A 24344-nucleotide genomic window follows, 5' to 3' on the forward strand; every position below is an offset into this window, starting at 1 on the left:
GACAGGGCCGAGGACAGACCCTTGTGGGACACTGAAGCGGACAGAGACAGGCTGAGAAGAGAACGAATCAGTGGTGACAGTCTGAGAGCGGTTCTGGAGGTAGTTCCGGAACCAAGAGAGGGCGGTGTTGTGAATGCCGAACGTGGAACTGAGGCGATCGACGAGTAGCTGATGGTCGATCGTGTCGAAGGCCGCGGAAAGGTCCAGCAGCACAAGGGCAGAGACAAGACCGCTATCTGTTGCGTTCAGGAGGTCCGTGGTGATTCGCAGGAGCGCCGTCTCGGTGCTGTGGTGAGGGCGGTACGCTGACTGGTACACTGGTATCAGCGAGTTCCGAGACAGGTGGGCGCTCAACTGATCCAGGATGATACGCTCCAGAAGCTTGGAGAGGAAGGGCAGGTTGGACACAGGACTGTAGTTCTTCAACTCGTTGACGTCAAGGCCGGGCTTCTTGATGAGTGGGCGGACAACGGCAGATTTGAAGCAGTCGGGAACGACGCCTGTGGCCAGGGAGATGTTGATGATATCTGTGATAGACGGCAGGAGCTTGTCCAGACCGGCACTTGGTGAAGAGGAAGCCTGGCAGGGGGTCTAGCTCGCAGGTCTTGATGGCCGTCTTGGTGATGAGTCGCTTGACGTGGTTTTGAGTGGCAGGCTGAAAGCACGTGAGGGGGGAGCCGGAGAAGGAGGGGGAGGGTGGGGACGGGACGAAGGGCTGCTGATCGAGTGTTCTCCGAAACTTGTCAATCTTGTCCTTGAAGAACTCCGAGAATAACTCCGGGATAGTCTTGAGGTGGGTGAGCAGTGGGTAAGGGGGCAGCCGGGGGAGGAGCCCAGGAGAGAGGATAAGATCAGTACTATCGAAGGGTGTTTTTTTTGTTCAGTGTAGAGTTTATACTAGATCAACGAGGCCGAGAAGCGAAATATCAACACAGCGAAAGATGAAAACGTCACACCGGGCGTTGGAGGAAGTTAGCTGTCTGTGGCTATATTTAGCTGTCTGTGTGAGCACTCACCGTAGCTGGCTTACAAATCTTCAACTGCTAGCTTAAAATATAGACGAATTCGGGAAATAACTCTGTCGGGTTTGTATGGATTGTGAAAGAGTGAGTACCCTTGCTTTTGGTCAGAAAAATATTGACATGTGCTTCCCAGGGGCGGATGAGGGGGGGGGGGGGGGGGAGTGTTTCTGGGGTTTCCGGAAACCCCCCCCAGCCCCAATTTTTTTTTTAAATTGTGTTTTTTTGGGGTATTAATCAGTGACAAAATCTGCTGCCTGAAACTGGTAATGATCATCCTCAGAATGCACCAGATTGCACCATTTTGCGTCCTTTTTTTCAAAATTGTCCGGGGGGGCATGCCCCCGGACCCCCCAGCAAGCTAGGCGCTTTGCGCCTTCGGCTCGGCGCTTCGCGCCTTCACACCCATATCTTCACAATATACTTTTGGAACTCCCCCCCCGGCCCCCCCATAAAATGAACTGATCCGCCCCTGAGACATACCGCCGCTCTCTCCCGGCGCTAGTGTGACTGGCATGAAATGTCACGTGTGAAACTGAGTTTTGCCACATGATATTATTTACCACGTGACCTTATAGGCCAGTCTTTGGCGAGGGTGTGTGTCTCAAACACGTGTAAAAAAAAAACAAGTCGCGTAAGGCGAAAATACAACATTTAGTCAAGTAGCTGTCGAACTCACAGAATGAAACTGAACGCAATGCAACGCAGCCAGACCGTATACTCGTAGCATCGTCAGTCCACCGCTCATGGCAAAGGCAGTGAAACTGACAAGAAGAGCGGGGTAGTAGTTGCGCTGAGAAGGATAGCACGCTTCAGTTTCTGTACCTCTCTTCGTTTTAACTTTCTGAGCGTGTTTTCAATCCAAACATATCATATCTATATGTTTTTGGAATCAGGAACCGACAAGGAATAAGATAAAAGTGTTTTTAAATTGATTTCGAAAATTTAATTTTGATCATAATTTTTATATTTTTAATTTTCAGAGCTTGTTTTTAATCCAATTATAACATATTTATATGTTTTTGGAATAAGAAAATGATGGAGAATAAGATGAACGTAAATTTGGATCGTTTTATAAAATATATTTTTTTTTTACAATTTTCCGATTTTTAATGACCAAAGTCATTAATTAATTTTTAAGCCACCAAGCTGAAATGCAATACCGAAGTCCGGGCTTCGTCGGAGATTACTTGACCAAAATTTCAACCAATTTGGTTGAAAAATGAGAGCGTGACAGTGCCGCCTCAACTTTCACGAAAAGCCAGATATGACGTCATCAAAGACATTTATCAAAAAAATGAAAAAAACGTCTGAGGATATCATACCCAGGAACTCTCATGTCAAATTTCATAAAGATCGGTCCAGTAGTTTAGTCTGAATCGCTCTACACACACACACACACACACACACACAGACAGACAGACAGACAGACAGACAGACAGACAGACAGACACACATACACCACGACCCTCGTCTCGATTCCCCCCTCTATGTTAAAACATTTAGTCAAAACTTGACTAAATGTAAAAATGATCTAAATTGTTCTGTTTTGGAATGTTCGACTTTGAAGCCGCAGCGGCGGCTGTTGTTTTTTGAATGCCGCCTCACGAATATGTTCTGGGTCTCATCAGTATCCCTGATCAGTATCCCTCGTCGGTGGTGGGGTGGATCCTGCGTCGGGACCGGCTTGACACTTGTCAGCTGTAATAAGAAATGTAGCCGCTGGTAGTGCAGGAATCATGTCATTTGCTATTTTAAATAGCATCGCCGGTCAGCCTGAGTTGTCGGCGCCTCAGTTTCTTCCAGTGGGGACGGGCAGGTTTAGGACGGATATGGAGCACCCTGTTTAAGACCTCCATTTGAGTATTTAAGACCCCCCCCCCCTCCCCTCAACACGAACTATTAGAATATTAGCCTTGTTCAACTTGATTTACCCCAGCTCATGCTCAATGATGACATGGCAAACGACGCACAACTTCTCAAAAGTTCATAACGTCAGTCATAGTATTTGCTTCTAAACTCTGAACACACAATGGAACTCACGTTGTCGATCATAGAAGAACATAATTATTCACATTATTTTGTGGTCACAGAACTGGAAGAATGTTTCATGCACCAGTCCTTAGTCTGAACAGGGACCTATATAGGTCTGGTCACTGAGAATGATGTGCGACACGATAACTTCTAGTAGTAAAGTGCCTTTTGAAAATACCGGCTTTGCCGCATTGCAGCCATGTAGCCTATACCAACTGGCCAGCCGAAACTGAGAGGAAGAGAGAAAGAGTGAAATGGATGTTCTTTGTTTTTATCACCAATATGCAAATGTCAATCAATCGGTCACTGTCAGTCAGTTCAATTACACCCTCCCCCCCCCCCCCTCCCCCGCTAGTTATGTGATATGACTCGGATTCCGACTGAGTCTTGGCGGCATGTCATCATATTCACTGAAAAGTCTGTATCATATAGTATCTCCGGTAGATTTTTTTCCACCCACATTCTTGTTTCAAAACACTCTGAAAATATCACAGGCAAATTATTAGCATAACTATAAATTTGAAAGCGAATCAGTTCAGATTGAAGGCGATTTTTTTTACTGAGTTTGGTCAGAGACATACATACATGTCTCTGGTTTGGTCAACTATGATCCGGGTGTCATATATATATTGTTAATGTAAAAGTGCAGCAGTGCTCACGTTTGGGGATAACACATTTTTTTCCTGAATAATCGATTTTAAAAATGTACGATTTGTATCACAGGATCATGGTCACTGCCCACTGGCACTGCTTTGCTCAAAATGCAATACATCCTCCATAGAGCCACCGAGGAACCCTTGTACAATTCAGATGCGTTTACTTGCCCTTGGCGGAAGTAGCTATGACGTAGGAGTTGGACCAAAACAAAACAAAGCAGAAGAGGGTCTGTTTCTTCGTAAGGCGTATATTTAGGAAACATGACTGATGCAGCCCGTCGCACCTATTGAAACGTCATCAGATATCCATAGCCGTTCTTTAATGACTTGTTTTGCCGTTGAAAGGATGCTGTGATTGCAATATGAGCAGGTGAAAAAACGGAGTTTTCATGAGAGAACGACATCGCATACATCGGACTATTACTCCTTTCAATTTGATGCGAAATGAACGCGAGGACTGAAACTTTTGAACTGGTAAGACTTTTACAATGTTGAATCGAGAAAACTGTAAACAAAACAAAAGGTGTGGTCAAGCCATTGACATTCAGGCGTTGTATGCCGTTTTGCGATTTGAAAAAAGAAATAGGTCATATTTGGTAACTTGTTCTACATTTTGACTCCGACTCCGAGATAAAGAGCGGACGAGTTCTACTGTACCAAAATAGAGGGTACACAAAAGACTTGCTTTTGATTATAAAACTGATTTGTCATATATTCACAGTATTTATATAACCTGTACTGTAGGAATGCCTTTAACAAATTATTTCTGTAGAGTTGTCAGTGTCACTTGAAATCATATGAAGAATTATGAAGCTAGGATAGCAACTGATCAAAAGATCAGACAAAGGATCAACAGCCTAAGTACCAGTCTGTCAACATATCATATCATCATATCACATATCATCATATCATTACTAATCGTATCGACGGTAGGGTAATCTTGAACTTTAGCCTGTTTAATTCATAGAGGCATTTAAGTCTCCAAATTTGTAGAACCTGCACTTGTAATCATAACAAGTCATTTTAGATCCCTTTGAAGTTACGGAATGAACTCCGATGAACTGTACGAATGCATTTCGTTTACATGGGTCAAAGAATGATTTATCCGTATGAGCGGTCAAGGGAGACAACTCTTTCGTGTAAATGATGTCCCATGGTCGACAACGTACGCCATTTTCGGTGCATTTTTGTTGATTGAACAACCAAATTAATTAATTATGCTTAAGTTTGGAGCTCAATCCGTCAATTAATTTCACGACAAATGTTTTTTGGTTAGCTTACATGGATTTGTATCAAAAATAAGTAAGGAATGTCACTGGATTCTGAGCTATGAATTTAACACGCTAAAGTTCAAGATTACCCGACGGTAGTGTGCAGCACAAAGGATCTGAATGTAACATTTCACATACATGTGTATGCATGCATTGCATGACAATGCTTCACTACTTTCGTCTGCTTCACGGTGATGAGTAATGCAATGCATACAACCCTTTCATAGTTTGAAGAAGAAAAGCAAGGTGCATAAACATTAACAATAGCTAGAGAGGTGCATGCTTAAAGTTAAAGCAATAAATAAAACCTGTTTGAGTGCAAAGTAAAAGTTATGTCTTCTTTTATTTCAGAATGTCCTTGGTGGCCAGATTCCAGAAGTTTGTAACAGTAAGTTTTTAATGTTAGTGCAGTAGTTTGTATTGTATTTGTGGTCTGAAGTAGATTGCAATCATCTGTGATTAATTACAGTGGAAACTGTCTATAAAGACCACCTGAGGGTCTGATCAAATTTGGTTGTTATAGACAGGTGGTCGTTATGGAAAGGGTAGCCTTTTGGCATCTGGGTGGCCGAGTGGTAACGCACTTGCGCTCGGAAGCGAGAGGTTGCGAGTTCGACCCTGGGTCAGGGCGTTAGCAATTTTCTCCCCCCTTTCCTAACCTAGGTGGTGGGTTCAAGTGCTAGTCTTTCGGATGAGACGAAAAACCGAGGTCCCTTCGTGTACACTACATTGGGGTGTGCACGTTAAAGATCCCACGATTGACAAAAGGGTCTTTCCTGGCAAAATTGTATAGGCATAGATAAAAATGTCCACCAAAATACCCGTGTGACTTGGAATAATAGGCCGCGAAAAGTAGGATATGCGCCGAAATGGCTGCGATCTGCTGGCCGATGTGAATGCGTGATGTATTGTGTAACAAAATTCCATCTCACACGGCATAAATAAATCCCTGCGCCTTGAATATGTGCGCGATATAAATTGCATAAAAATAAAAAAAATAAAAAAAATAAATCCCTGCGCTTAGAACTGTACCCACGGAATACGCGCGATATAAGCCTCATATTGATTGATTGATTGATTGACTTGTGCTCGGAAGCGAGAGGTTGCGAGTTCGACCCTGGGTCAGGACGTTAGCAATTTTCTCCCCCTTTTCCTAACCTAGGTGGTGGGTTCAAGTGCTAGTCTTTCGGATGAGACGAAAAACCGAGGTCCCTTCGTGTACACTACATTGGGGTGTGCACGTTAAAGATCCCATGATTGACCAAAGCCAAAAGGGTCTTTCCTGGCAAAATTGTATCTAGGCATAGATAAAAATGTCCACCAAAATACCCGTGTGACTTGGAATAATAGGCCGTGAAAAGTAGGATATGCGCCGAAATGGCTGCGATCTGCTGGCCGATGTGAATGCGTGATGTATTGTGTAAAAAAATTCCATCTCGCACGGCATAAATAAATCCCTGCGCCTTGAATATGTGCGCGATATAAATTGCATAAAATAATTTTTTTTGTTTTTAAATTAAAAAAAATAAATCCCTGCGCTTAGAACTGTACCCACGGAATACGCGCGATATAAGCCTCATATTGATTGATTGATATAACAAACACACACGCAAACCTCCCACTGCATAGTAACACTCTTGCATGTGTAACACAATCCACACACACACACACACTGGTGACTGACACACAAAACACACAGACACTCATCCTTCAGGCGGATATCGGCATTGTCTCCTTGTTTTGTTGCTTCTAAGATTTTGAACATCCTCTCATTATTCTCCCAAACAATTGCTGTTTTTAAGGTGTGGACAGTTAAGTTATCCTTTTGCTGAAGCGAATCAGGAGTGCTGGTTGCAAACAATAAAACAAGTTTGCTTCATCAACTCTGTCACCTACCGCTCACTTATTCACAGTTGTTGCTCGACTGCTTTCTCATTCATGGACATGCAGAGGGGAGGGGGGGGATGGGTGTAAGCGGTGACCAGTCCGTTATCGCAATCAAAGAAATATATGCCGCCAGTATCTTGTCACAGGCTAGTGATTGCTGTTACATTAGTGTTAGTGGTCCAGACGGGGGCTTAAAGCCATATGTACTCGATGACTATAGACGCTAATTGCTTTACCAACAGCTGGAGACATGCTAAATTAAGTTCCCTGCAAAATATTGTGGTCTAGGACCCCTTCAATGTTGAGATATGTTAATTTTCATTTTGATCTGGATCGTCCTATTTATAGATTTGCCAACAGAGGTAGCGTTGACGCAAGGGAAATAACTCCGCGTCTTTGTTTACATCCAAAGTTTTTGAGACTCTAAAACAAGCTGTAATGCATGTATATGGTCCGCGCATGGCGACATATCGTCATTACATGGTCTTATGGTGCGTTTGACATCGATTATGGGCAAACTACACTTTGTAAACACGGGAGCGCGTACATATGCCTTTAAGTGTCACGGAAGAGAAAGGTTTTGCAAGGATTGTTTTCTTGAGGAAGATGGGGGTGGGGGACGGAGAATGAATGTAAAGCACACAGTCACAATGAGATCAGGTCAGACAATAAAAGTGGAAACAGTTGGTCTGGCCTGTAATGTGAAGTGGGTTTCAGTATAGTATCTAGGGTATGCTCTTTCGCAGTGTGCAGAGTTTTTAAAAAAAAGACAGAGTAGTCGTCCATGACCGGTTGATACTGTGACTTGGGACCGAATTTGAGTGGTCTGACAGTCGCGTTAGACAGGTTGTCTTTATGGAAAGGTCAGTCGGACTAATGACTGACCTTTCCATAAAGACTACCTGTCTAGTGCAACTGCGAACACTCAATTTCGCACCCAAGTCACGGTATCAAGTCACGGTAGAGTAAGATGGAGATCTATATGGAAAGGTGATTTATAGTCAAAACCGTTTGGGATCCTTTGGGGTGGTTGTTATGGGCAGGTGGTCTTTATTGAGAGGTGGTACCCAGGGCAGGTTCCACTGTATCCGATTTCTTTTGAACGGTGCTGGTTGGTGTGTACACTGATTCTGTTCTCCGCAATAACTAATTGAGTAATTCAATAGAGGTAACTAGTGTTAAGTCCTTTGTACTGGAAACTTGCATTCTCCCAGTAAGGTAATATATTGTACTACGTTGCAAGCCCCTGGAGCAATTTTTTGATTAGTGCTTTTGTGAACAAGAAACAATTAACAAGTGGCTCGATCTATCCCATCTCCCCCCCCCCTTTCCCCGTCGCGATATAACCTTCGTGGTTGAAAACGACGTTAAACACCAAAAAAAGAAAGAGGTAACTAGAATTTCAGTTGACCTGCCTGTCTGCAACTCTTTTAATGGAGGAAAATAGAAATTTGGTTGATTTTACATGTCTGTAAAGTGTAATTTTTGTTATCAAAAACAAGCTTGACAACGATGTTTGATTTTGTTTTGTCTTTGATTTCCAGGTATCTTCCACACCATCCTATTTTTGAGAAGTACCGGCAAAGTAAGTATGTGTGTGTGTGTGTGTGTGTGTGTGTGTGTGTGTGTGTGTGTGTGTGTGATGGAGAGATGTGTGTGTGTGTGATGGAGACAGAGACAGACTGACTGACTGACTGACTGACTGACTGATCTTTAATAAACATAAGGATTACATTTTAAGACACAATGCTTTGCCGTGCAACTGCCTGTCCTTTGATAAAGAGAGAGAGAGAGAGCGAATAGTGAGTGATAGAGGGGGAAAAGGGTGTATCTGTATGTGATGCATTTTGCAGTATTAACCTGAGCATATCTTTTTTTTTTTACAGTACAAGTATAAAGAAGAAACATCCTATTCCATTGGACCTGTGGGAGCCAAGGACGAAGACTGTGATTTTCTTGACCTTACTTATGTAAGTCAAATTATGAATGATTCTGGTGGATTTGAAGATGTATTGTTCTTCTGGACATGAAAAAACATTATTAAGATTGAGAGGGTACAAGACTTGTATTACTCTTAGTCTGAATAACTTTTCTTAACTGAAAGCAAAAGAAATTACCAAGAACGTCACATTTTGTAAGCATGTCAGGTGATTGAAAAATTATGCTTAAACTCGAATGATTGTATGCGTAGCTTAATTTTTGCATGATGGTTCTCCAAAGTTAGGGGTAAAGAGGGGGGAGGGGGGGGGGGGGGGAGGGTTCAATTGCTCAAAGGCTGGATATCACATGCTTTTTTATGACGGGTTCTCCCAAAACAGGAAAGCCTGCAATATGTACTAGCGGCGGATGAGGTTAAACACACACACACACACACACACACACTGCTCTTTTTCGTTCTTTGTTTGTGTACAATTATTTTCAGGGTGGAACAAGTACCTTGAAAAAAACAGCACACAGCCCCAGTCACCGTGTTGAAAATGAATACAATTTCTTTTCTTTTTTTAATACATTGTACTCACAGTTGAGTTGTGAGATACAAACATTGTATGAATAACCTCATTGACATTGGGTCATGGTTGGCATGTTTTTTTCTTTTTGGTTCAGGTACGCCTCCAATTTTTGAGGCATCTACATGTATAGGAAAAACCTTCCTTTTCAGATCTAGCTGTCCCAGTTTGAGTACTATTTTTTTATGAATTGATTCATGTCATTAGCTAATGACGGGCGCAGTGGCGTAGTGGTAAGACGTCGGCCTCCTAATCAGGAGGTCGTGAGTTTGAATCCCGGTCGCTGCCGCCTGGTGGGTTAAGAGTGGAGATTTTTCCGATCTCCCAGGTCAACTTATGTGCAGACCTGCTAGTGACTTAACCCCCTTCGTGTGTACACACAAGACCAAGTGCGCACGGAAAAGATCCTGCAATCCCTGTCGGAGTTTGGTGGGTTATGGAAACACAAAAATACCCAGTTTGCCTCCTCAACAAAAGCGGAGTGAAGCTGACTATGCTCTCAGAGTATAGTTTGGGGAACCCAAATGGGAAAACGAGCTCACACGTAACCAGAAAATTCTGGAACGCTGAAGAAAAAGAAGCTAATGATGTTTTCCCTTTTCTTTGCAGACCCGTGCAGACAGTGATCAACTTGATCTGTTCTTGAAGGGAGAGATTGAAAAGTTCAACAGAGCACTGAGATACAATGAGTCACTACGATCTGGGGAGGTATGGCATTGTGTTCTTGCTAGGAATAAGCAGAGCATAATAGCACTGGCAAGAAAAGTTATGATGAGAAGAATGTATTCTCTAGCTCGCCAGTCACTTTGTTGCATAAGGGGGGAGGGGGGGGGGGCAGGGATGTTGCTACAAATTCATACCTATAGGACAAATGTCCTGAGTTCTTCAGCATCAATAGGACATTTGACCGCTTTCAGAAAGTGTAATAGGACATTATCATTTATGAATTTGCGCCAAACAGCTTATAACACATTCCATGGAATTGTTCCAAAGTCATGCGCCCACACACACACGCACACACACGCACACACACACACCCACGCGCGCGCGCTGTAGAACACACACATAATATAGTAAATACATCAACACAGTGTGCGTATAATGTTGTATTTGTTTAGTTTCAAAGAAACCACAAAAAAGAAACCAACATGAACAACTTCAGAGCTCGTACTTTGATTAAATACTGCATGATTTGGATAAAAGTTGACAAACAACATGATCGGTTTGATCTAATGCTGATCTTTTGCAGGCTTTAGTTTTTTTTTCAGCGGCATAATTCAGTGCTTCGTCTCGTATCGAAAACAAAAGCAGACTACAAATTTAGTCAGTTGGAGTTGTCTCCCGTACTCCTGTAGCATGCACTGATCTAAAAAGAATCCACTATTTTTAGATCAGTGCGCTGCACCGAGACGGTTATACCCAAACGGCGCATACCGCAAACGGTTCGGGAATTCCCGACAAAAGAAAAGATCCGCACGCGGCACTGACAACTTCAGTGTCAGCTGAACACGAGAGCGTTCGGTCTTTTAGAAGATTTGTATCTTGAAATGAAAATTAACGAATATCGCGCTGTCCGAAGGAATGGAGTACATATCGGACAATGACCACGCTCAGGCTAACACGATAGGACATCTGACCGACATGCGGCAATGTGAATCGGACATTTGGGGATTTTCATCGTTATATGTCCGATGTCCGACGCCTAACGACATCCCTGGGGGGGGGGGGGGGGGGGGGGGGGGGGAGTGTTTGTGTGTGCAATTTTATTTCTGTTTCAGTGTAATGGCTTTTCTTAGTGTTTTACATGTCTTAGTTTTTGTTACACATTGATAGGTTTCCATTTGAAACCTTGAGGTAATCATGGTTGATTGATGCCCAACCAAAGCATGACATTGAAGCCTGACAGAGCAAAGCAACGAAGGGCTTGAATTAGGCTTCAATTGGGAGGGCATCAATCGACCATGTTAACAGAGAAGTTTCAAACGGAAGCCTGTCAATGGGATACTGTAGTAAATCAATCAGTCACCTAACTTGTTTCTTATTTCTTGCGTTTGCAACAAGGCTGAAATTATTCTGCCATGTTCACATCCTCCTTTCACTTACCTGCAAGGGTCAAGTCCCTAGAAACACGTTTACATATTTATGCCATCCTATCACTCTGCTCCCTCTTAATTCTTTCATATGATTATATTCTTGTCTTTATTTTTGCGATCAACAAAAAGCAAACATTGTCTCTCCTCTCAAAATTAGTCTTTGGAATTAACTCTTGTTGCATAGGAAATTCATATGTTAATTTACTTTACATGATTGACATCATCTCTTCGCATGAATTATCGTCTTGGTGTTTTGCTACCTTTATGTCTCCTATGCTACTGGTTGAAGTTTGTACAAATGATTTCAATGCTATTTCTATGGAACAGATAACGCTGACCTTTTACCAGAAGAAGCAGAAGCGATGGCCGTTTTCACAGGAATGCATACCTTGGGAGATGTGGACCCTGAGTCTCAAGGTCATTCATCTGCCCAATGAACACGGTGCGTTGAACAGATGTAACTTTTGTGCAGAATAGACAGAAAATTTACCCCCTGTTATGGAGGACTTGTGGCCTACTGCTATGAACCAAGGTACAGTGGAACCCCCCTTTTAAGACCTCCAAAAATTGGAGAAAATCAGGTCTTAAAAAGGAGGAAGTCTTAAATTGAGGGTAAATTTATAGATGCTATTAACAAAAAGTCTGAGAAAACAGGGTCTTAAAAGGGAGGGTTCCACTGTGCAACAATGTCTGAGACTCTGGAAATTGGAAAGACTGTTTTAATTGCTGTTGATTTGTTAGGGGGCAAGCAAGCTGTCACAAATTCATCCTTACGTTTCACATCACTTGAGTATTTTCATTTTGAGTACAGAAAACTGTACTTGCCTGGGTTCAACCACAAAGCCAAAGGGACAGATACTTTGAGACAATTTATGATTGTGTTTTTTTTTGGTTAATTTATTATTTTTTTTTTTAATGTACCGGTAGTGCAGGTTTAAAGGCCTACTAAAGTGCAACATTTTTATTGCTTAAATGGAAAGAGCTGCATATCAGGATACCAAATATATTAAACAAAACAATTTCTTCCGCTCCGATCACCCGTAGTCGGCCTGAGAAAGTGCTCAATCTCACCTGTAATCAGCGAGAAGGGAAGCAACAGACATTTTTTTGCTACTGCTTCTCTCCCCTGAAAGTGACGTCATGAGTGGTGTATGGCTACCATGATGTCGAACGCGGATGAGTCTGAATTGCAGCTTTCGTGCGAAAGCAGTGACTTTGAATCGGAGTTGGAAACATCGGAACTACCGTATTCTGGAGCGATAGACATAGAGAAATACCAGTTCGAACCGCAAGGTTCAAGTGATGAAGACGAAAGACCGGAAAGACCAGCAGAAGAGGTCGGTCTGACTAAATACTACGCGACCGCACGCGGCCTTGCACTACCTTGCGCTACCAAACTAAAGCATGGACATGTACTATTTTTTTTATATATATATAGTATCTTCACAACATTATCTGACTTTATACCAAGTTTTAAGTCACAGAAATAAAAAAATAAGGGAGTTATGATGTATTTTGCGACGATCTATCGAGCGAAAGTGAAAGCATCGTGGTTCAGCGTCCGACCATGTTCGCATTGATCTAAGAACGCAGGCTCAACCTCAAAATAAAGAATGTTCATGTAATATTTTTATATATATCTAGAATCTTCACAACATTATCATACTTTGTGCCGAGTTTTAAGTCACAGAAATAAAAAAAATAAGGAAGTTATGATGCATTTTCGAAGAGCTAGCGAGCGAAAGTGCAAGCATCGAATATCTGCGTCCGACCATGTTCGCATTGTTTTTAGAACCGCAGGCACGACCATTAATTAAAGTACGGTTGTTTAATATTCTTACATATCTGGTATCTTCAGGACATCATCTGCCTTTACACCGAGTCTTAGGTCACAGAAATAAAATAAAAATACGGGAGTTATGATGTATTTTGGAAGATCTAGCGAGGATGATAATGATGATGGAAATTATGATAATGATGGTTATGATGATGATGATGATGATGATGATGATGATGATGATGATGATGATGATAATCAGTGATGGTGATGATGGTGATACTCGAATGAATGGACCAAAAGAGAGCGATAACTAGAAAAATGAACATCAGCATGTACAACAACAACAACAACAACAGAAGCGTGTGAGTGTGTGTGAGTGTTTGTTTGTGTATACGTGAGTGTTCGTGTGTGTGTGTGTGTGTGCCGTGGTGTGTGTGTGTGGTGTGTGTGCCCGGTATGTTCATGCAATATTCGTATAGATCTAGTATTTATCCTACATACGTGAGAGAGACACCCGTGAGATAATAATACTTAAAATGACACGTGTGTATATCATGTAAATGAGGTCATGTCAAGCAAGTCTGGCAGGGACCTGTTTTTCCACTGATTTATGATGCCAAAGTCAACGAGACAAACGTCATTATAGAAACAAAAATTGCGCTGGCTAATTACCCTCGATAAATCTTTAGAACTAACACGTCATGCCACACTATCAGAGTGACGTTTCTTTGCTTTGACGTAATAGATTGCACGAGGTTTTACTAGAAGAGATCGAGGTTCCAAAACGTTCGAAACTCTATTGACCGGAACCCTACTGGCCTAAATACTACATGCATGATGTCGTCGTGGAATTACTGCGTAACTCCATTCTTGGCGATTTTGATGTTTTGGTCCCTTAGATCATTTAGTCATTCATTCTCACTGAGAAATATTCTCTCAAATACGTCGATACGAAAATGTGTGTGCGTGTGTGTGTACTATTTGCGAATATTGACACATACACTCCGCACGAGTGCGAACGTGCGCGCGTACACTGTAACACACACACACTCACACACACACACACGCACGCACACACACACACACACACACACACACACACACACACACACACACACACACACACACACACACAAACAGACAGCTGACAGACACAGACACTGACTCCCTCAAACCTCAAACACAGACGCACACACAAACAGTAACACAAACACACACACTGACACACCGTGCACACACACACACACTGCACACACACACACACACTGACACACAGTGACACACCGGTCACACACACACACTGACACACCGGGCACACACACACACACACACACACACACACCAGGCACACACACACACACAGACACTCACGTATACACAAACACTCACACACACTCACACGCAGACTGTTGTTGTTGTTGTTGTTGTTGTTGTTGTTGTTGTTGTTGTTGTACATGCTGATGTTCATTTTTCTAGTTATCGCTCTCTTTTTGCTCCATTCATTCGATCATCATCATCATTATCATAATCATCATTATCATAATTTTCATCATCATTATCATCACCCTCGCAGTCAGAGTTAAAATGCAAACTGCATATTCTCGAATTTTGATTTGGTGTCCCAAACTTCGGACCAAAATCCGCTCTGCAAGTTTGCACAAACTTGACCCACTGCCTCCGAGTTTCGGCATCATCAGGAAACCTGTGCATGGTATGGCCCTTACCATGATTGTTGCTGCACTCAGCGACAGCACAGGCGAAGCCATATCTTCTCCGCTTCGAAGATGGAATCTCTTTTTGAACATACGTACTCGCAGTGGCAGCGCTACTATCACCGTCGGCCATGTTGCTCTTGAAGGCCGTGTTACACTCATGACGTCACTGGCACCGGGGGTGTCTCTCGCAGAATGGACAGGTGCGCGGAATCGGTTTTTATTCAATAAAAAATCAGCCACGCAAAATTTTACAAAATGGTCTTCGGAACATTTACCAGATTGCTATTACACATGTTTTCGGCGAATAAAAATTTTGCACTTTAGTAGGCCTTTAAGACTGGAATAAAACTCAAACAGAGTTGACAACAAGAGTTTATTCTCTGCCTTTGCCAAATAATGATGGTGAAATTATTGCCTTTCTTTGTTTCAGCTTACCATACTGTTAGTAACCACAATATGATTTTCCTACAACATTGATTTAATTATTTTCAGAGCGAAACGCCTACCGCACCAACCTGGGCATGGCGGTGGGAGAAAAGGTGATGTACATCACAGAGATCATGAGTAGGGATCAGTACGTGCCAAAGAATCCAAACTACAGCGAACTGGACAACGTCTTTGATTCTTCCTTCCCCACGGTGCAGCCTTATCTCTTCAAGGTGAGTCCCCACTTTCATCCAAACAATACAATACAATACAATACAATACAATACAATACATCTTTGATTCTTCCTTCCCCACGGTGCAGCCTTATCTCTTCAAGAGTAGCCCCCACTTCCATCAGTACAATACAATACCGTACAATACAGTGCAATACAATACTATACTATACTATACAATACAATTCTTCCTTCCCCATGGTGCAGCCTTATCTCTTCAAGGTGAGTCCCCACTTCCATCAAAACAATACAATACAATAGAATACAATACAATAAATTTTTGATTCTTCCTTCCCCACGGTGCAGCCTTATCTCTCCAAGGGTAGCCCCCACTTCCATCAGTACAATACAATACAGTACAATACGGTGCAATACAATACTATACTATACAATACAATTCTTCCTTCCCCACGGTGCAGCCTTATCTCTTCAAGGTGAGTCCCCACTTCCATCAAAACAATACAATACAGTACAATACAATACAGTACAGTACAGTACAATACTATACTATACAATACAATACAATACATCTTTGATTCTTCCTTCCCCACGGTGCAGCCTTATCTCTTCAAGGGTAGCCCCCACTTCCATCAGTACAATACAATACAGTACAATACAATACAGTACAGTACAATACAGTACAATACTATACTATACAATACAATACATCTTTGATTCTTCCTTCCCCACGGTGCAGCCTTATCTCTTCAAGGGTAGCCCCCACTTCCATCAGTACAATACAATATAGTACAATACAATACAGTGCAATACAATACAGTGCAATACAATACAATACCAATTATAATACAGTGGAACCCCCCCCTTTAAGACATCCACAAATCTGAGAAAATCAGGTCTTAAAAAGGAGGGAGTCTTAAAATGGGGGTTAATTTACAGAGGTTATGAACAGAAAGTCAAAGTAAACAGGCTCTTAAAAAGGAGGGAGTCTTAAAAGGGGAGTTCCACTGTACAATACAATACAATGCAATCCAAGGCAATGCAGTACAATGCAAGACAATACAATGCAATACAATACGAAAAGGTTACATCACAGCACATGGCTTGTATGCATTTTATCCATATCTGGACGATAGCGTACGCCAAGCAGAAGAAGATCCATGTCTGGACACCAGTATGTGAGAATATGAAAGGATATTCATATTCATATGCACTGTCGAGTAATGGATTTAAATTTTAATGCAATACGAGCCATCAGTGGTCTACAACATTGGAACTTTAAAGAAATGTTCAAATATTCAGAGGTATTTTTGTACTTCTTTAAATGGAAAAAAATAAAACCTGCGATAGTGCTGCATGATTTATTCAGAAAGACGGTATAACACATTCTTGCTACATTCTAACAATCTATCCAATTTCCCCTTAATTACATCGTAAATGGCTACAACATCTATGCCGCTATCTTTATGTAGCAATTTGGACAAAATCAGAAGACACCCTAGTTTTTGAGAACAAAATAACACACAAAAATAAAGTCTTTGGGACTTCGAAAGTTCTTTGAAGGTATTAGATTTAGACAGAATCTAGTTTCTTCCATACGAAGATAAGAAGCAAAATAAACTTCAGATAGTATGACCATAAGTAGGCAGAGCCCCTTACAATACTTTTAGTTCTGAATGGTGTGATCAAGAGATGGTCGTTGCTTTTCAATTTTAATTCTTTAAATTTAAAATGAAAGTATCAGTTGTATTTAATTTCTTTCTCTCTCTCTCTCTCTCTCTCTCTCTCTCTCTCTCTGAAAGTATCAGTTGTATTTAATTTCTTTCTTTCTCTCTCTCTCTCTCTCTCTCTCTCTCTCTCTCTCTCTCTCTCTCTCTCTCTCTCCCCCCCGCCCCCCTCCCTCTCTCTCTCTCCCCCTCTCTCTCTCCCCCTCTCTCTCTCCCTCTCTCTCCCTCTCTCTCTCTCTCTCTCTCTCTCTCCCTCTCTCTCTCTCTCCCTCTCTCTCTCTCTCTCTCTCTCTCCATCTCCATCTCCCTCTCTCTCTCTCTCCCTCTCTCTCTCTCTCCCTCTCTCTCCCTCTCTCTCCCTCTCTCTCTCTCTCTCTCTCTCTCTCTCTCTCTCTCTCTCTCTCTCTCTCTCTCTCTCCCTCTCTTTTTAAGTCAAAGTCAGGGATTTCAAGGGAGAACAATGAATCACTAAGGATGAATGATTAACTCATTCGCTGCGTGTCGGAACTGGAATTCCGACACCTGTGTTTAGCGTTGGCTGCGTGCCGGTACTTGAGTTCCGACGGATATCACGAATTTTTAACGGTGTAAACGGTCCTGCTGACCAAGGGAAACAACCTCTGCAATGAACTTCTATCTGTCTACAGTGGTACCATTCACTGAAAACAGTTCCTTCCCTTAAATTGTTGGGATTAATAAAAATTTTGTTGACGGTGTGCGACCCACGTGTTTTGACTTTTCCAAGATGGCGGATCGTTCTGCTGAGACGTAGTAACTTGAAAAGAGTGCTAGAACGTGTTATTCAGTACGGTTCTGATCTTGACCTCAGTGATGATGATAATGGAGATGATATTTTAGATTCTGGTGACGATTTTGTGCCAATGGACGATCATTTGGGTGATGATTCGGGCAATGCAAGTGTCGATCATGACATTGTGTATGATGAACCCATGACGTAGAAAGTTTTTTTGTTTTGCTTCAAATTGGATATTTTGCCTGGATATGAAGACAACAAAACGTATGTACTTTCAAATGTTTCATATATTTTCTAAAAGAGTAAGTTCCACACTTTGCAAAAACATAAGGTATGTAAGGTTATCTTGTGTTGTTGATTTTTAATAATTTTTTCAAAATGGCTCTAAATCGCGCGTTGGCAGGGAACACAGGGGAAATTTAGACGCGCAGCGAATGAGTTAATAAGGTCTTCAACAACGTGAATGTTTGTTCAACCGTAAATCTATTTTATCTTTTTTTCTGATTGCAGATTGAACACACCATGCAGTCTCCCTCTTCAAATGTCAGCACCACCATGAGAAAATTTCTAAAGGATACACTCATGTTATGAGGATGGTCAAAGAGTGTAGTTTCTTCTCTCTAGTGCTACCCTCGTGCCGTATTCTTCAAAACAACTGTACTTTAACAAAAAAGGGTCCCTGCTTTTGGAGGGAGGAGGGTTAAACTGAGGAAAAAACACACAAAACTTTAGGCAAGCAAATTTGATAACCTCTGAATACAGTTAGTGTCTTTCAGCTCTTTTTCTGTTGCTTTTTCCAAAAATTTATTTTCTTCCTTGGTATGCATTTGGTTTGTAAACTGTGGAAACAAGTTGGGGTTCACCCCCGTGTGTTGTTACTTTCAGGCTTACTTTTTGTGTAAAAAGGATGCCCCAAAACAGTTAAGACCAAAGGACAACAGACAACACAAAGTGTCCTTTATTTCTGGGTTTTCTTTTCTTAGGAGAGTCCTGACATCTGTTTGGTGATGCCCACGCTTTTCCAAATCTGCTAAGTGGATGGTTTTCCACAGTGAAGCAAAGTGCCAGTGGCGTCACTTTCAGTGACATTTTGTGTTGATCATAGTGCAAATATTTTCTAGAAGTTAACGTCATTTTTCTTCCAAAGAAACGATGGGATACACTAGCACGTTTCTGTCCAGGGTTACCTTGAATGGTTGAAAACGACGTTAAACACCAAATAAAGAAAGAAAGAAATGTCCAGGGTTTTACAAATATATATAAGGTACGAACATCCTTCCACTTGGACAAATACCTTTCTTCTTCTTCAGCGTTCCAGAATTTTCTGGTGACGTGTGAGCTCATTTGCCCATTTGGGTTCCCCCACACTATACTCTGAGAGCATAGTCAGCTTCACTCCGCTTTCGTTGAGTAGGCATGCTAGGTATTTTCGTGTTTCCATAACCCACCGAACTCCGACATGGATTACAGGATCTTTTCCGTGCGCACTTGGTCTTGTGCTTGCGTGTACACACGAAGGGGGTTAAGTCACTAGCAGGTCTGCACATAAGTTGACCTGGGAGATCGGAAAAATCTCCACTCTTAATAACTGAGTCTTAACCCACCAGGCGGCAGCGACCGGGATTCGAACTCACGACCTCTGGATTAGGAGGCTGACGTCTTACCACCACGCCACTGCGCCCGTCAGACACATACAATTAATCAACAGCCTGGCTACTCTGTGTGTAAAGTGATACTCTTGCATGACAGCTACATGTGTCAGTCTGCAAAATTAATTCAGCAAAACCAAAAACATCCCCACACAAGAACAAACCAGGCAACGGCCGGGGATGTAGCTCAGTCGGTAGCGCGCTGGATTTGTATCCAGTTGGCCGCTGTCAGTGTGAGTTCGTTCCCACGTTCGGCGAGAGATTTATTTCTCAGAGTCAACTTTGTGTGCAGACTCTCCTCGGTGTCCGAACACCCCCGTGTGTACATGCAAGCACAAGACCAAGTGCGCACGAAAAAGATCCTGTAATCCATGTCAGAGTTCGGTGGGTTATAGAAACATAAAAATACCCAGCATGCTTCCTCTGAAAACGGCGTATGGCTGCCTAAATGGCGGGGTAAAATACGGTCATACACGTAAAATTCCACTCAAGCAAAAAAACCACGAGTGTACGTGGGAGTTTCAGCCCACGAACGCAGAAGGTGAAGAAGAAGAAACCAGGCAACTGGAGTTTGGTACGTGTCCAAATTGAAGGACGCTCTTATTCCTTTCAGAATGAAAATCTAGACAGATCGAGAGTGGTTTGGGTGACGGTTCAAACTGGAAGGGAAATACTGTGAAGTATTTTGTTCATGTACTGGGGGAGGGGGGGGGGGGGGGGGAGGGGAATGTGTTTGAAACTGCCACCTTTAAAGCTTGAATAACCCATGTTTGTATTGGTAAAATTTAGACCGTTTTTGTGTGTGTTTGTTGTTGTTGATTATTTCTGTGTGATATACTATAGTGCCATCTTTTCTGTTTTTAATGTTTGGTGAATTTTTCTTTTTAAATTAAGGTTTTCCTTTGTTGTTTGTGTGTGCTAGATGATTGCTTGTGTACATACAGAGCATTTTTATGAAACCTCAATTCTGTTTTAGTGTACAAAATGGTTTGGGTTGTTTGTTTCATATACCCCCCCCGCGGGTTAGGGGGAAGAATTTACCCGATGCTCCCCAGCATGTCGTAAGAGGCGACTAACGGATTCTGTTTCTCTTTTTACCCTTGTTAAGTGTTTCTTGTATAGAATATAGTCAATTTTTGTACAGATTTTTAGTCAAGCAGAATGTAAGAAATGTTAAGTCCTTTGTACTGGAAACTTGCATTCTCCCAGTAAGGTAATACATTGTACTACGTTGCAAGCCCCTGGAGCAAATTTTTGATTAGTGCTTTTATGAACAAGAAACAATTAACAAGTGGCTCTATCCCACCCCCCCCCCCCCCCCCCCCCCTTTTCCCCGTCGCGATATAACCTTCGTGGTTGAAAACGACGTTAAACACCAAATAAAGAAAGAAATGTTTGTTTCATATGATATAAATAATGTAGGTCTGCATTGCATACCTCAATGTTGCTTTTTAGATACATGTTAATGGATTGTGCAGAAAGATGTCCTTAGTTTTTGCCTTTTATGATGTTTTCTTCATCGTGTTAATTGTTACTTCGTGATTGAGGTAACTGTGATGGAATTTTCTATTTTATTTCCTTATTTCTTTTACTTTGCATTGTTTCTTTTCTTCTTACTTTGATTCATTCTTTATCTGTTTAATGCCTCAGCCATGATCACATTCACAGAATCATGCGTAAGTGAGAAGCATATATATGTAAGCAGTTATATGTGAGAAAAAAGCAGCAGTGGGGTTTGTGTGTGTGTCTGTGTGTGTGTCTGTCTGTGTGTCTGTGTGTCTGTGTGTGTGTGTGTGTCTGTGTGTGTGTGTGTGTGTGTGTGTCTGTGTGTGTGTCTCTCTGTGTGTGTGTGTGTCTGTGTGTGTGTCTGTCTGTGTGTGTGTGTCTGTCTGTGTGTCTGTGTGTGTGTGTGTCTGTGTGTCTGTCTGTGTGTCTGTGTGTGTGTGTCTGTGTGTGAACTTTTGAGACTCTGTGTCATTGAAAGCAGGAGAGCTATGGTAGAACGGAATGATTTTGTCTTGTGGCTTTTGTTGTGATAGGTGTGCAGCATATATATAAATGTTTCATGTGAAATACAGCAATATGGCTGCTATTCAAGAATGGTTCTTGTACAGTTTGTAGATGTTTGACTCTTTTCCAATTTTACTTACTGTGGTTGTCCAAATGTGATGTTTGATATTATTCTGTTTTAACTGGATACATTCTTATGAAGATTTTGCGAGCAGGTGTATTGGCTGGAATAAAAACATCAAGTTGAAAATAGTTTTGTATATAAATGTTGTGTGATGCTGACATTTTGAAAATACTAAACCGGTCTTTTCTGTTTCTCAGAATGTAAATCAGTCTGCTCGGAATGTGAAATTTGTTCAATGTTTATGTTTGGGATAGATGAAAATAATGGTTTGAAATGAAGAAACCACACAGAATGAATGTCATTTAGCGAGACAAAGATGAATTTTTATAATATTGTATTGTGTGCAGAAAGTGAAAGCAGATTGTTTGCACTGAACCGTTAAGAAGTGTGTGGTTTGGTAAGATAGCGTGTGCGTGGCAGGTTTCATGTTGCACTTTAAGAGTTGTGAAGATATCAAGATGGTGATTTTTATTTTCTTCAAAACAGATGATGTCAGGACAAGTATAGTCCTTATTTTCAAAAGATTTAGAGTGGTTTCCGTTTGAATGTGGTGAAATTTGATGCAATGGAAAGATCAGAAGTGCATGGTGATGTGTGCGTGTTGTAAATGCAATAAAGGATGTTCATTCTACTTATATTTGCCATGTCTCCTTTAGTGTCTCCCTCTCTGCTTTTGATTTCTTGCAGACCTGAGTGTGTGTGAGTGTGTGTGTGTGATTTAATAATGTCAGAATTTATAAGATTAAAACAAGAACAATAAAGCTAACAAACCAGCAACTCGCAATATTATTCTAATGTTCTAAACTCTACATTTTTTGTTACATTTTATGAAGTTGTTACGGAGAGATTTTACTTTTCTACACGTCTATTCATAAAACGTTTAGGTCTTTGAACATTGCTTCGAAATATTTGTTTTCATTTTTTTTGGTTTAAAAAATACATTGCTAGGTGGCTGTTCGCGGTATGCTTGTGAAACCAAAACACATAACAGCTACAGTCAAACTTGTCTCTACCGACACCCACGGGACTGGTTGTTATATTATAGACAGGTGCAAACCTTCCACTGCACAGTGAGATTCCCGTACACATGATATGTAACACCACGCAATTAATGAAAAACAAAACACAACCATTCCGACACTACTCAAGCACACACACACACCGAAGACACGCCGGCATACAAACACACACACACATACAGACACCCCGAAGGCACGCATACAAGCACACACACATTCACACACACACACACACACAACCACACACACAAACACCGCATGCATACACACACACTGACACACACACACACGCGCGCGCGTATCCAAGTGTCTCTCTTTTACAGGAGGAGAGACGTGACGCAATCCAGCAACACTTTCTGGAAAAATTCTCGTTCAGTCAGTTTTGACAGACACAAGATGTTAATTTTCTCAGACAAATTTAATTAAATAATAAAACAACGAGAGCTATTTCCAGAGTAGAAATCGACGACTGGGGTTCAGCGAAACTGACATGACACGGAGAACCAATTTTCATTACAAGCACAGGTATGGGAATCAACATTGAATGTTGTATTCAAGTGTTCAGTCTTCATCTGGAATACGGCGTCGAAGACACTGCACATTAACCGCGTAGCACCACCACCGCCCCCACCACTACGTACAGATCTAGAACATGTACCAACAAATACCACAACTCGAACAACAACGACGACGGCAGCGCGCCTTTGGAATATTGCCTGTTTGCCACCAACAGTTAGCCGATAATAATAATAACAAGAAATTCCTTCGAGGTAGGAAAAACACCCCCGTTGGTCAAAGGGAAATAACCATTCTCACTACCACCAACTGAGAAGGTTATTTCCCTTTGACCATTAATATGTCACTCTTAATCTTAATCCACCAATAATTCCCTAACCGTGTGTTTGACTGGTCCCAATTTTTGTAAGGACCGTCTCAGGAATGTATAGAACCTGTTCACCAAGTTTGGTGACGATCGGTCCGTTCATTCTTGAGATCTATATGCGAACACAAACACACAAACACACAAACACATCGACCGAAACCTATACACACCCCTATACCGGGGGTGTAATAATGCATAATATTTCTATAGCGCATGTATCCAGGGTTTAACCCTGATCAAAGCGCTGTACAAAGAGACACTTGGACACACATCAGTACACACGCACGTGTGTGTGTGTGTGTGTGTGTGTGTGTGTGTGTGTGTGATTATGTGTGTATGCGGTATCTGGTGTTTATTGCATTATATAGAGTCTTGGTCCACAACCCGTTTAGCATATTATAAGGATAGGGATAAGATTTCTTAAAGTCCTGTGAGATTAACCTCATGGAAATTCGGGCTGCTTTCTTAGTGGGGAAAGCGAGCTGACATACAATACGGTGCTACCCCCCACATGCGTGTATTCGTGTTTCCAAGCCCTGAGACTTTCGCTGTGAACTCTATGTAAGTGACTTCATAAAGCTTACGTACGTTTCTCACTA

At 41.8% G+C, this 24344-nt stretch overlaps 1 protein-coding gene across 1 annotated transcript; it reads left to right on the forward strand.

Moving 5' to 3' along the window:
* Positions 1–3882: 3882 nt before the first annotated feature.
* Positions 3883–22474, forward strand: LOC138971641 (autophagy-related protein 101-like). Its single transcript, XM_070344408.1, has 8 exons — positions 3883–4183; positions 5332–5368; positions 8412–8452; positions 8754–8837; positions 9984–10082; positions 11795–11909; positions 15455–15621; positions 18571–22474. The coding sequence occupies exons 1-8, from the start codon at positions 4154–4156 to the stop codon at positions 18649–18651; spliced, it is 654 nt and encodes a 217-aa protein (XP_070200509.1). The 5' UTR covers positions 3883–4153; the 3' UTR covers positions 18652–22474.
* The last annotated feature ends 1870 nt before the right edge of the window (positions 22475–24344 follow it).

The sequence above is a fragment of the Littorina saxatilis genome, linkage group LG7 (assembly GCF_037325665.1).
Source record: "Littorina saxatilis isolate snail1 linkage group LG7, US_GU_Lsax_2.0, whole genome shotgun sequence".
Classification (NCBI taxonomy): Eukaryota; Metazoa; Mollusca; class Gastropoda; order Littorinimorpha; family Littorinidae; genus Littorina; species Littorina saxatilis.

Coding starts and splice junctions, on each gene's coding strand:
- LOC138971641 (XM_070344408.1), top strand. CDS start 4,154: ATGAACGCGAGGACTGAAACTTTTGAACTG. Junction 8,838..9,983: donor ATTTTCTTGACCTTACTTAT/GTAAGTCAAATT, acceptor TTTTCTTTGCAG/ACCCGTGCAGACAGTGATCA. Junction 11,910..15,454: donor TCATCTGCCCAATGAACACG/GTGCGTTGAACA, acceptor AATTATTTTCAG/AGCGAAACGCCTACCGCACC.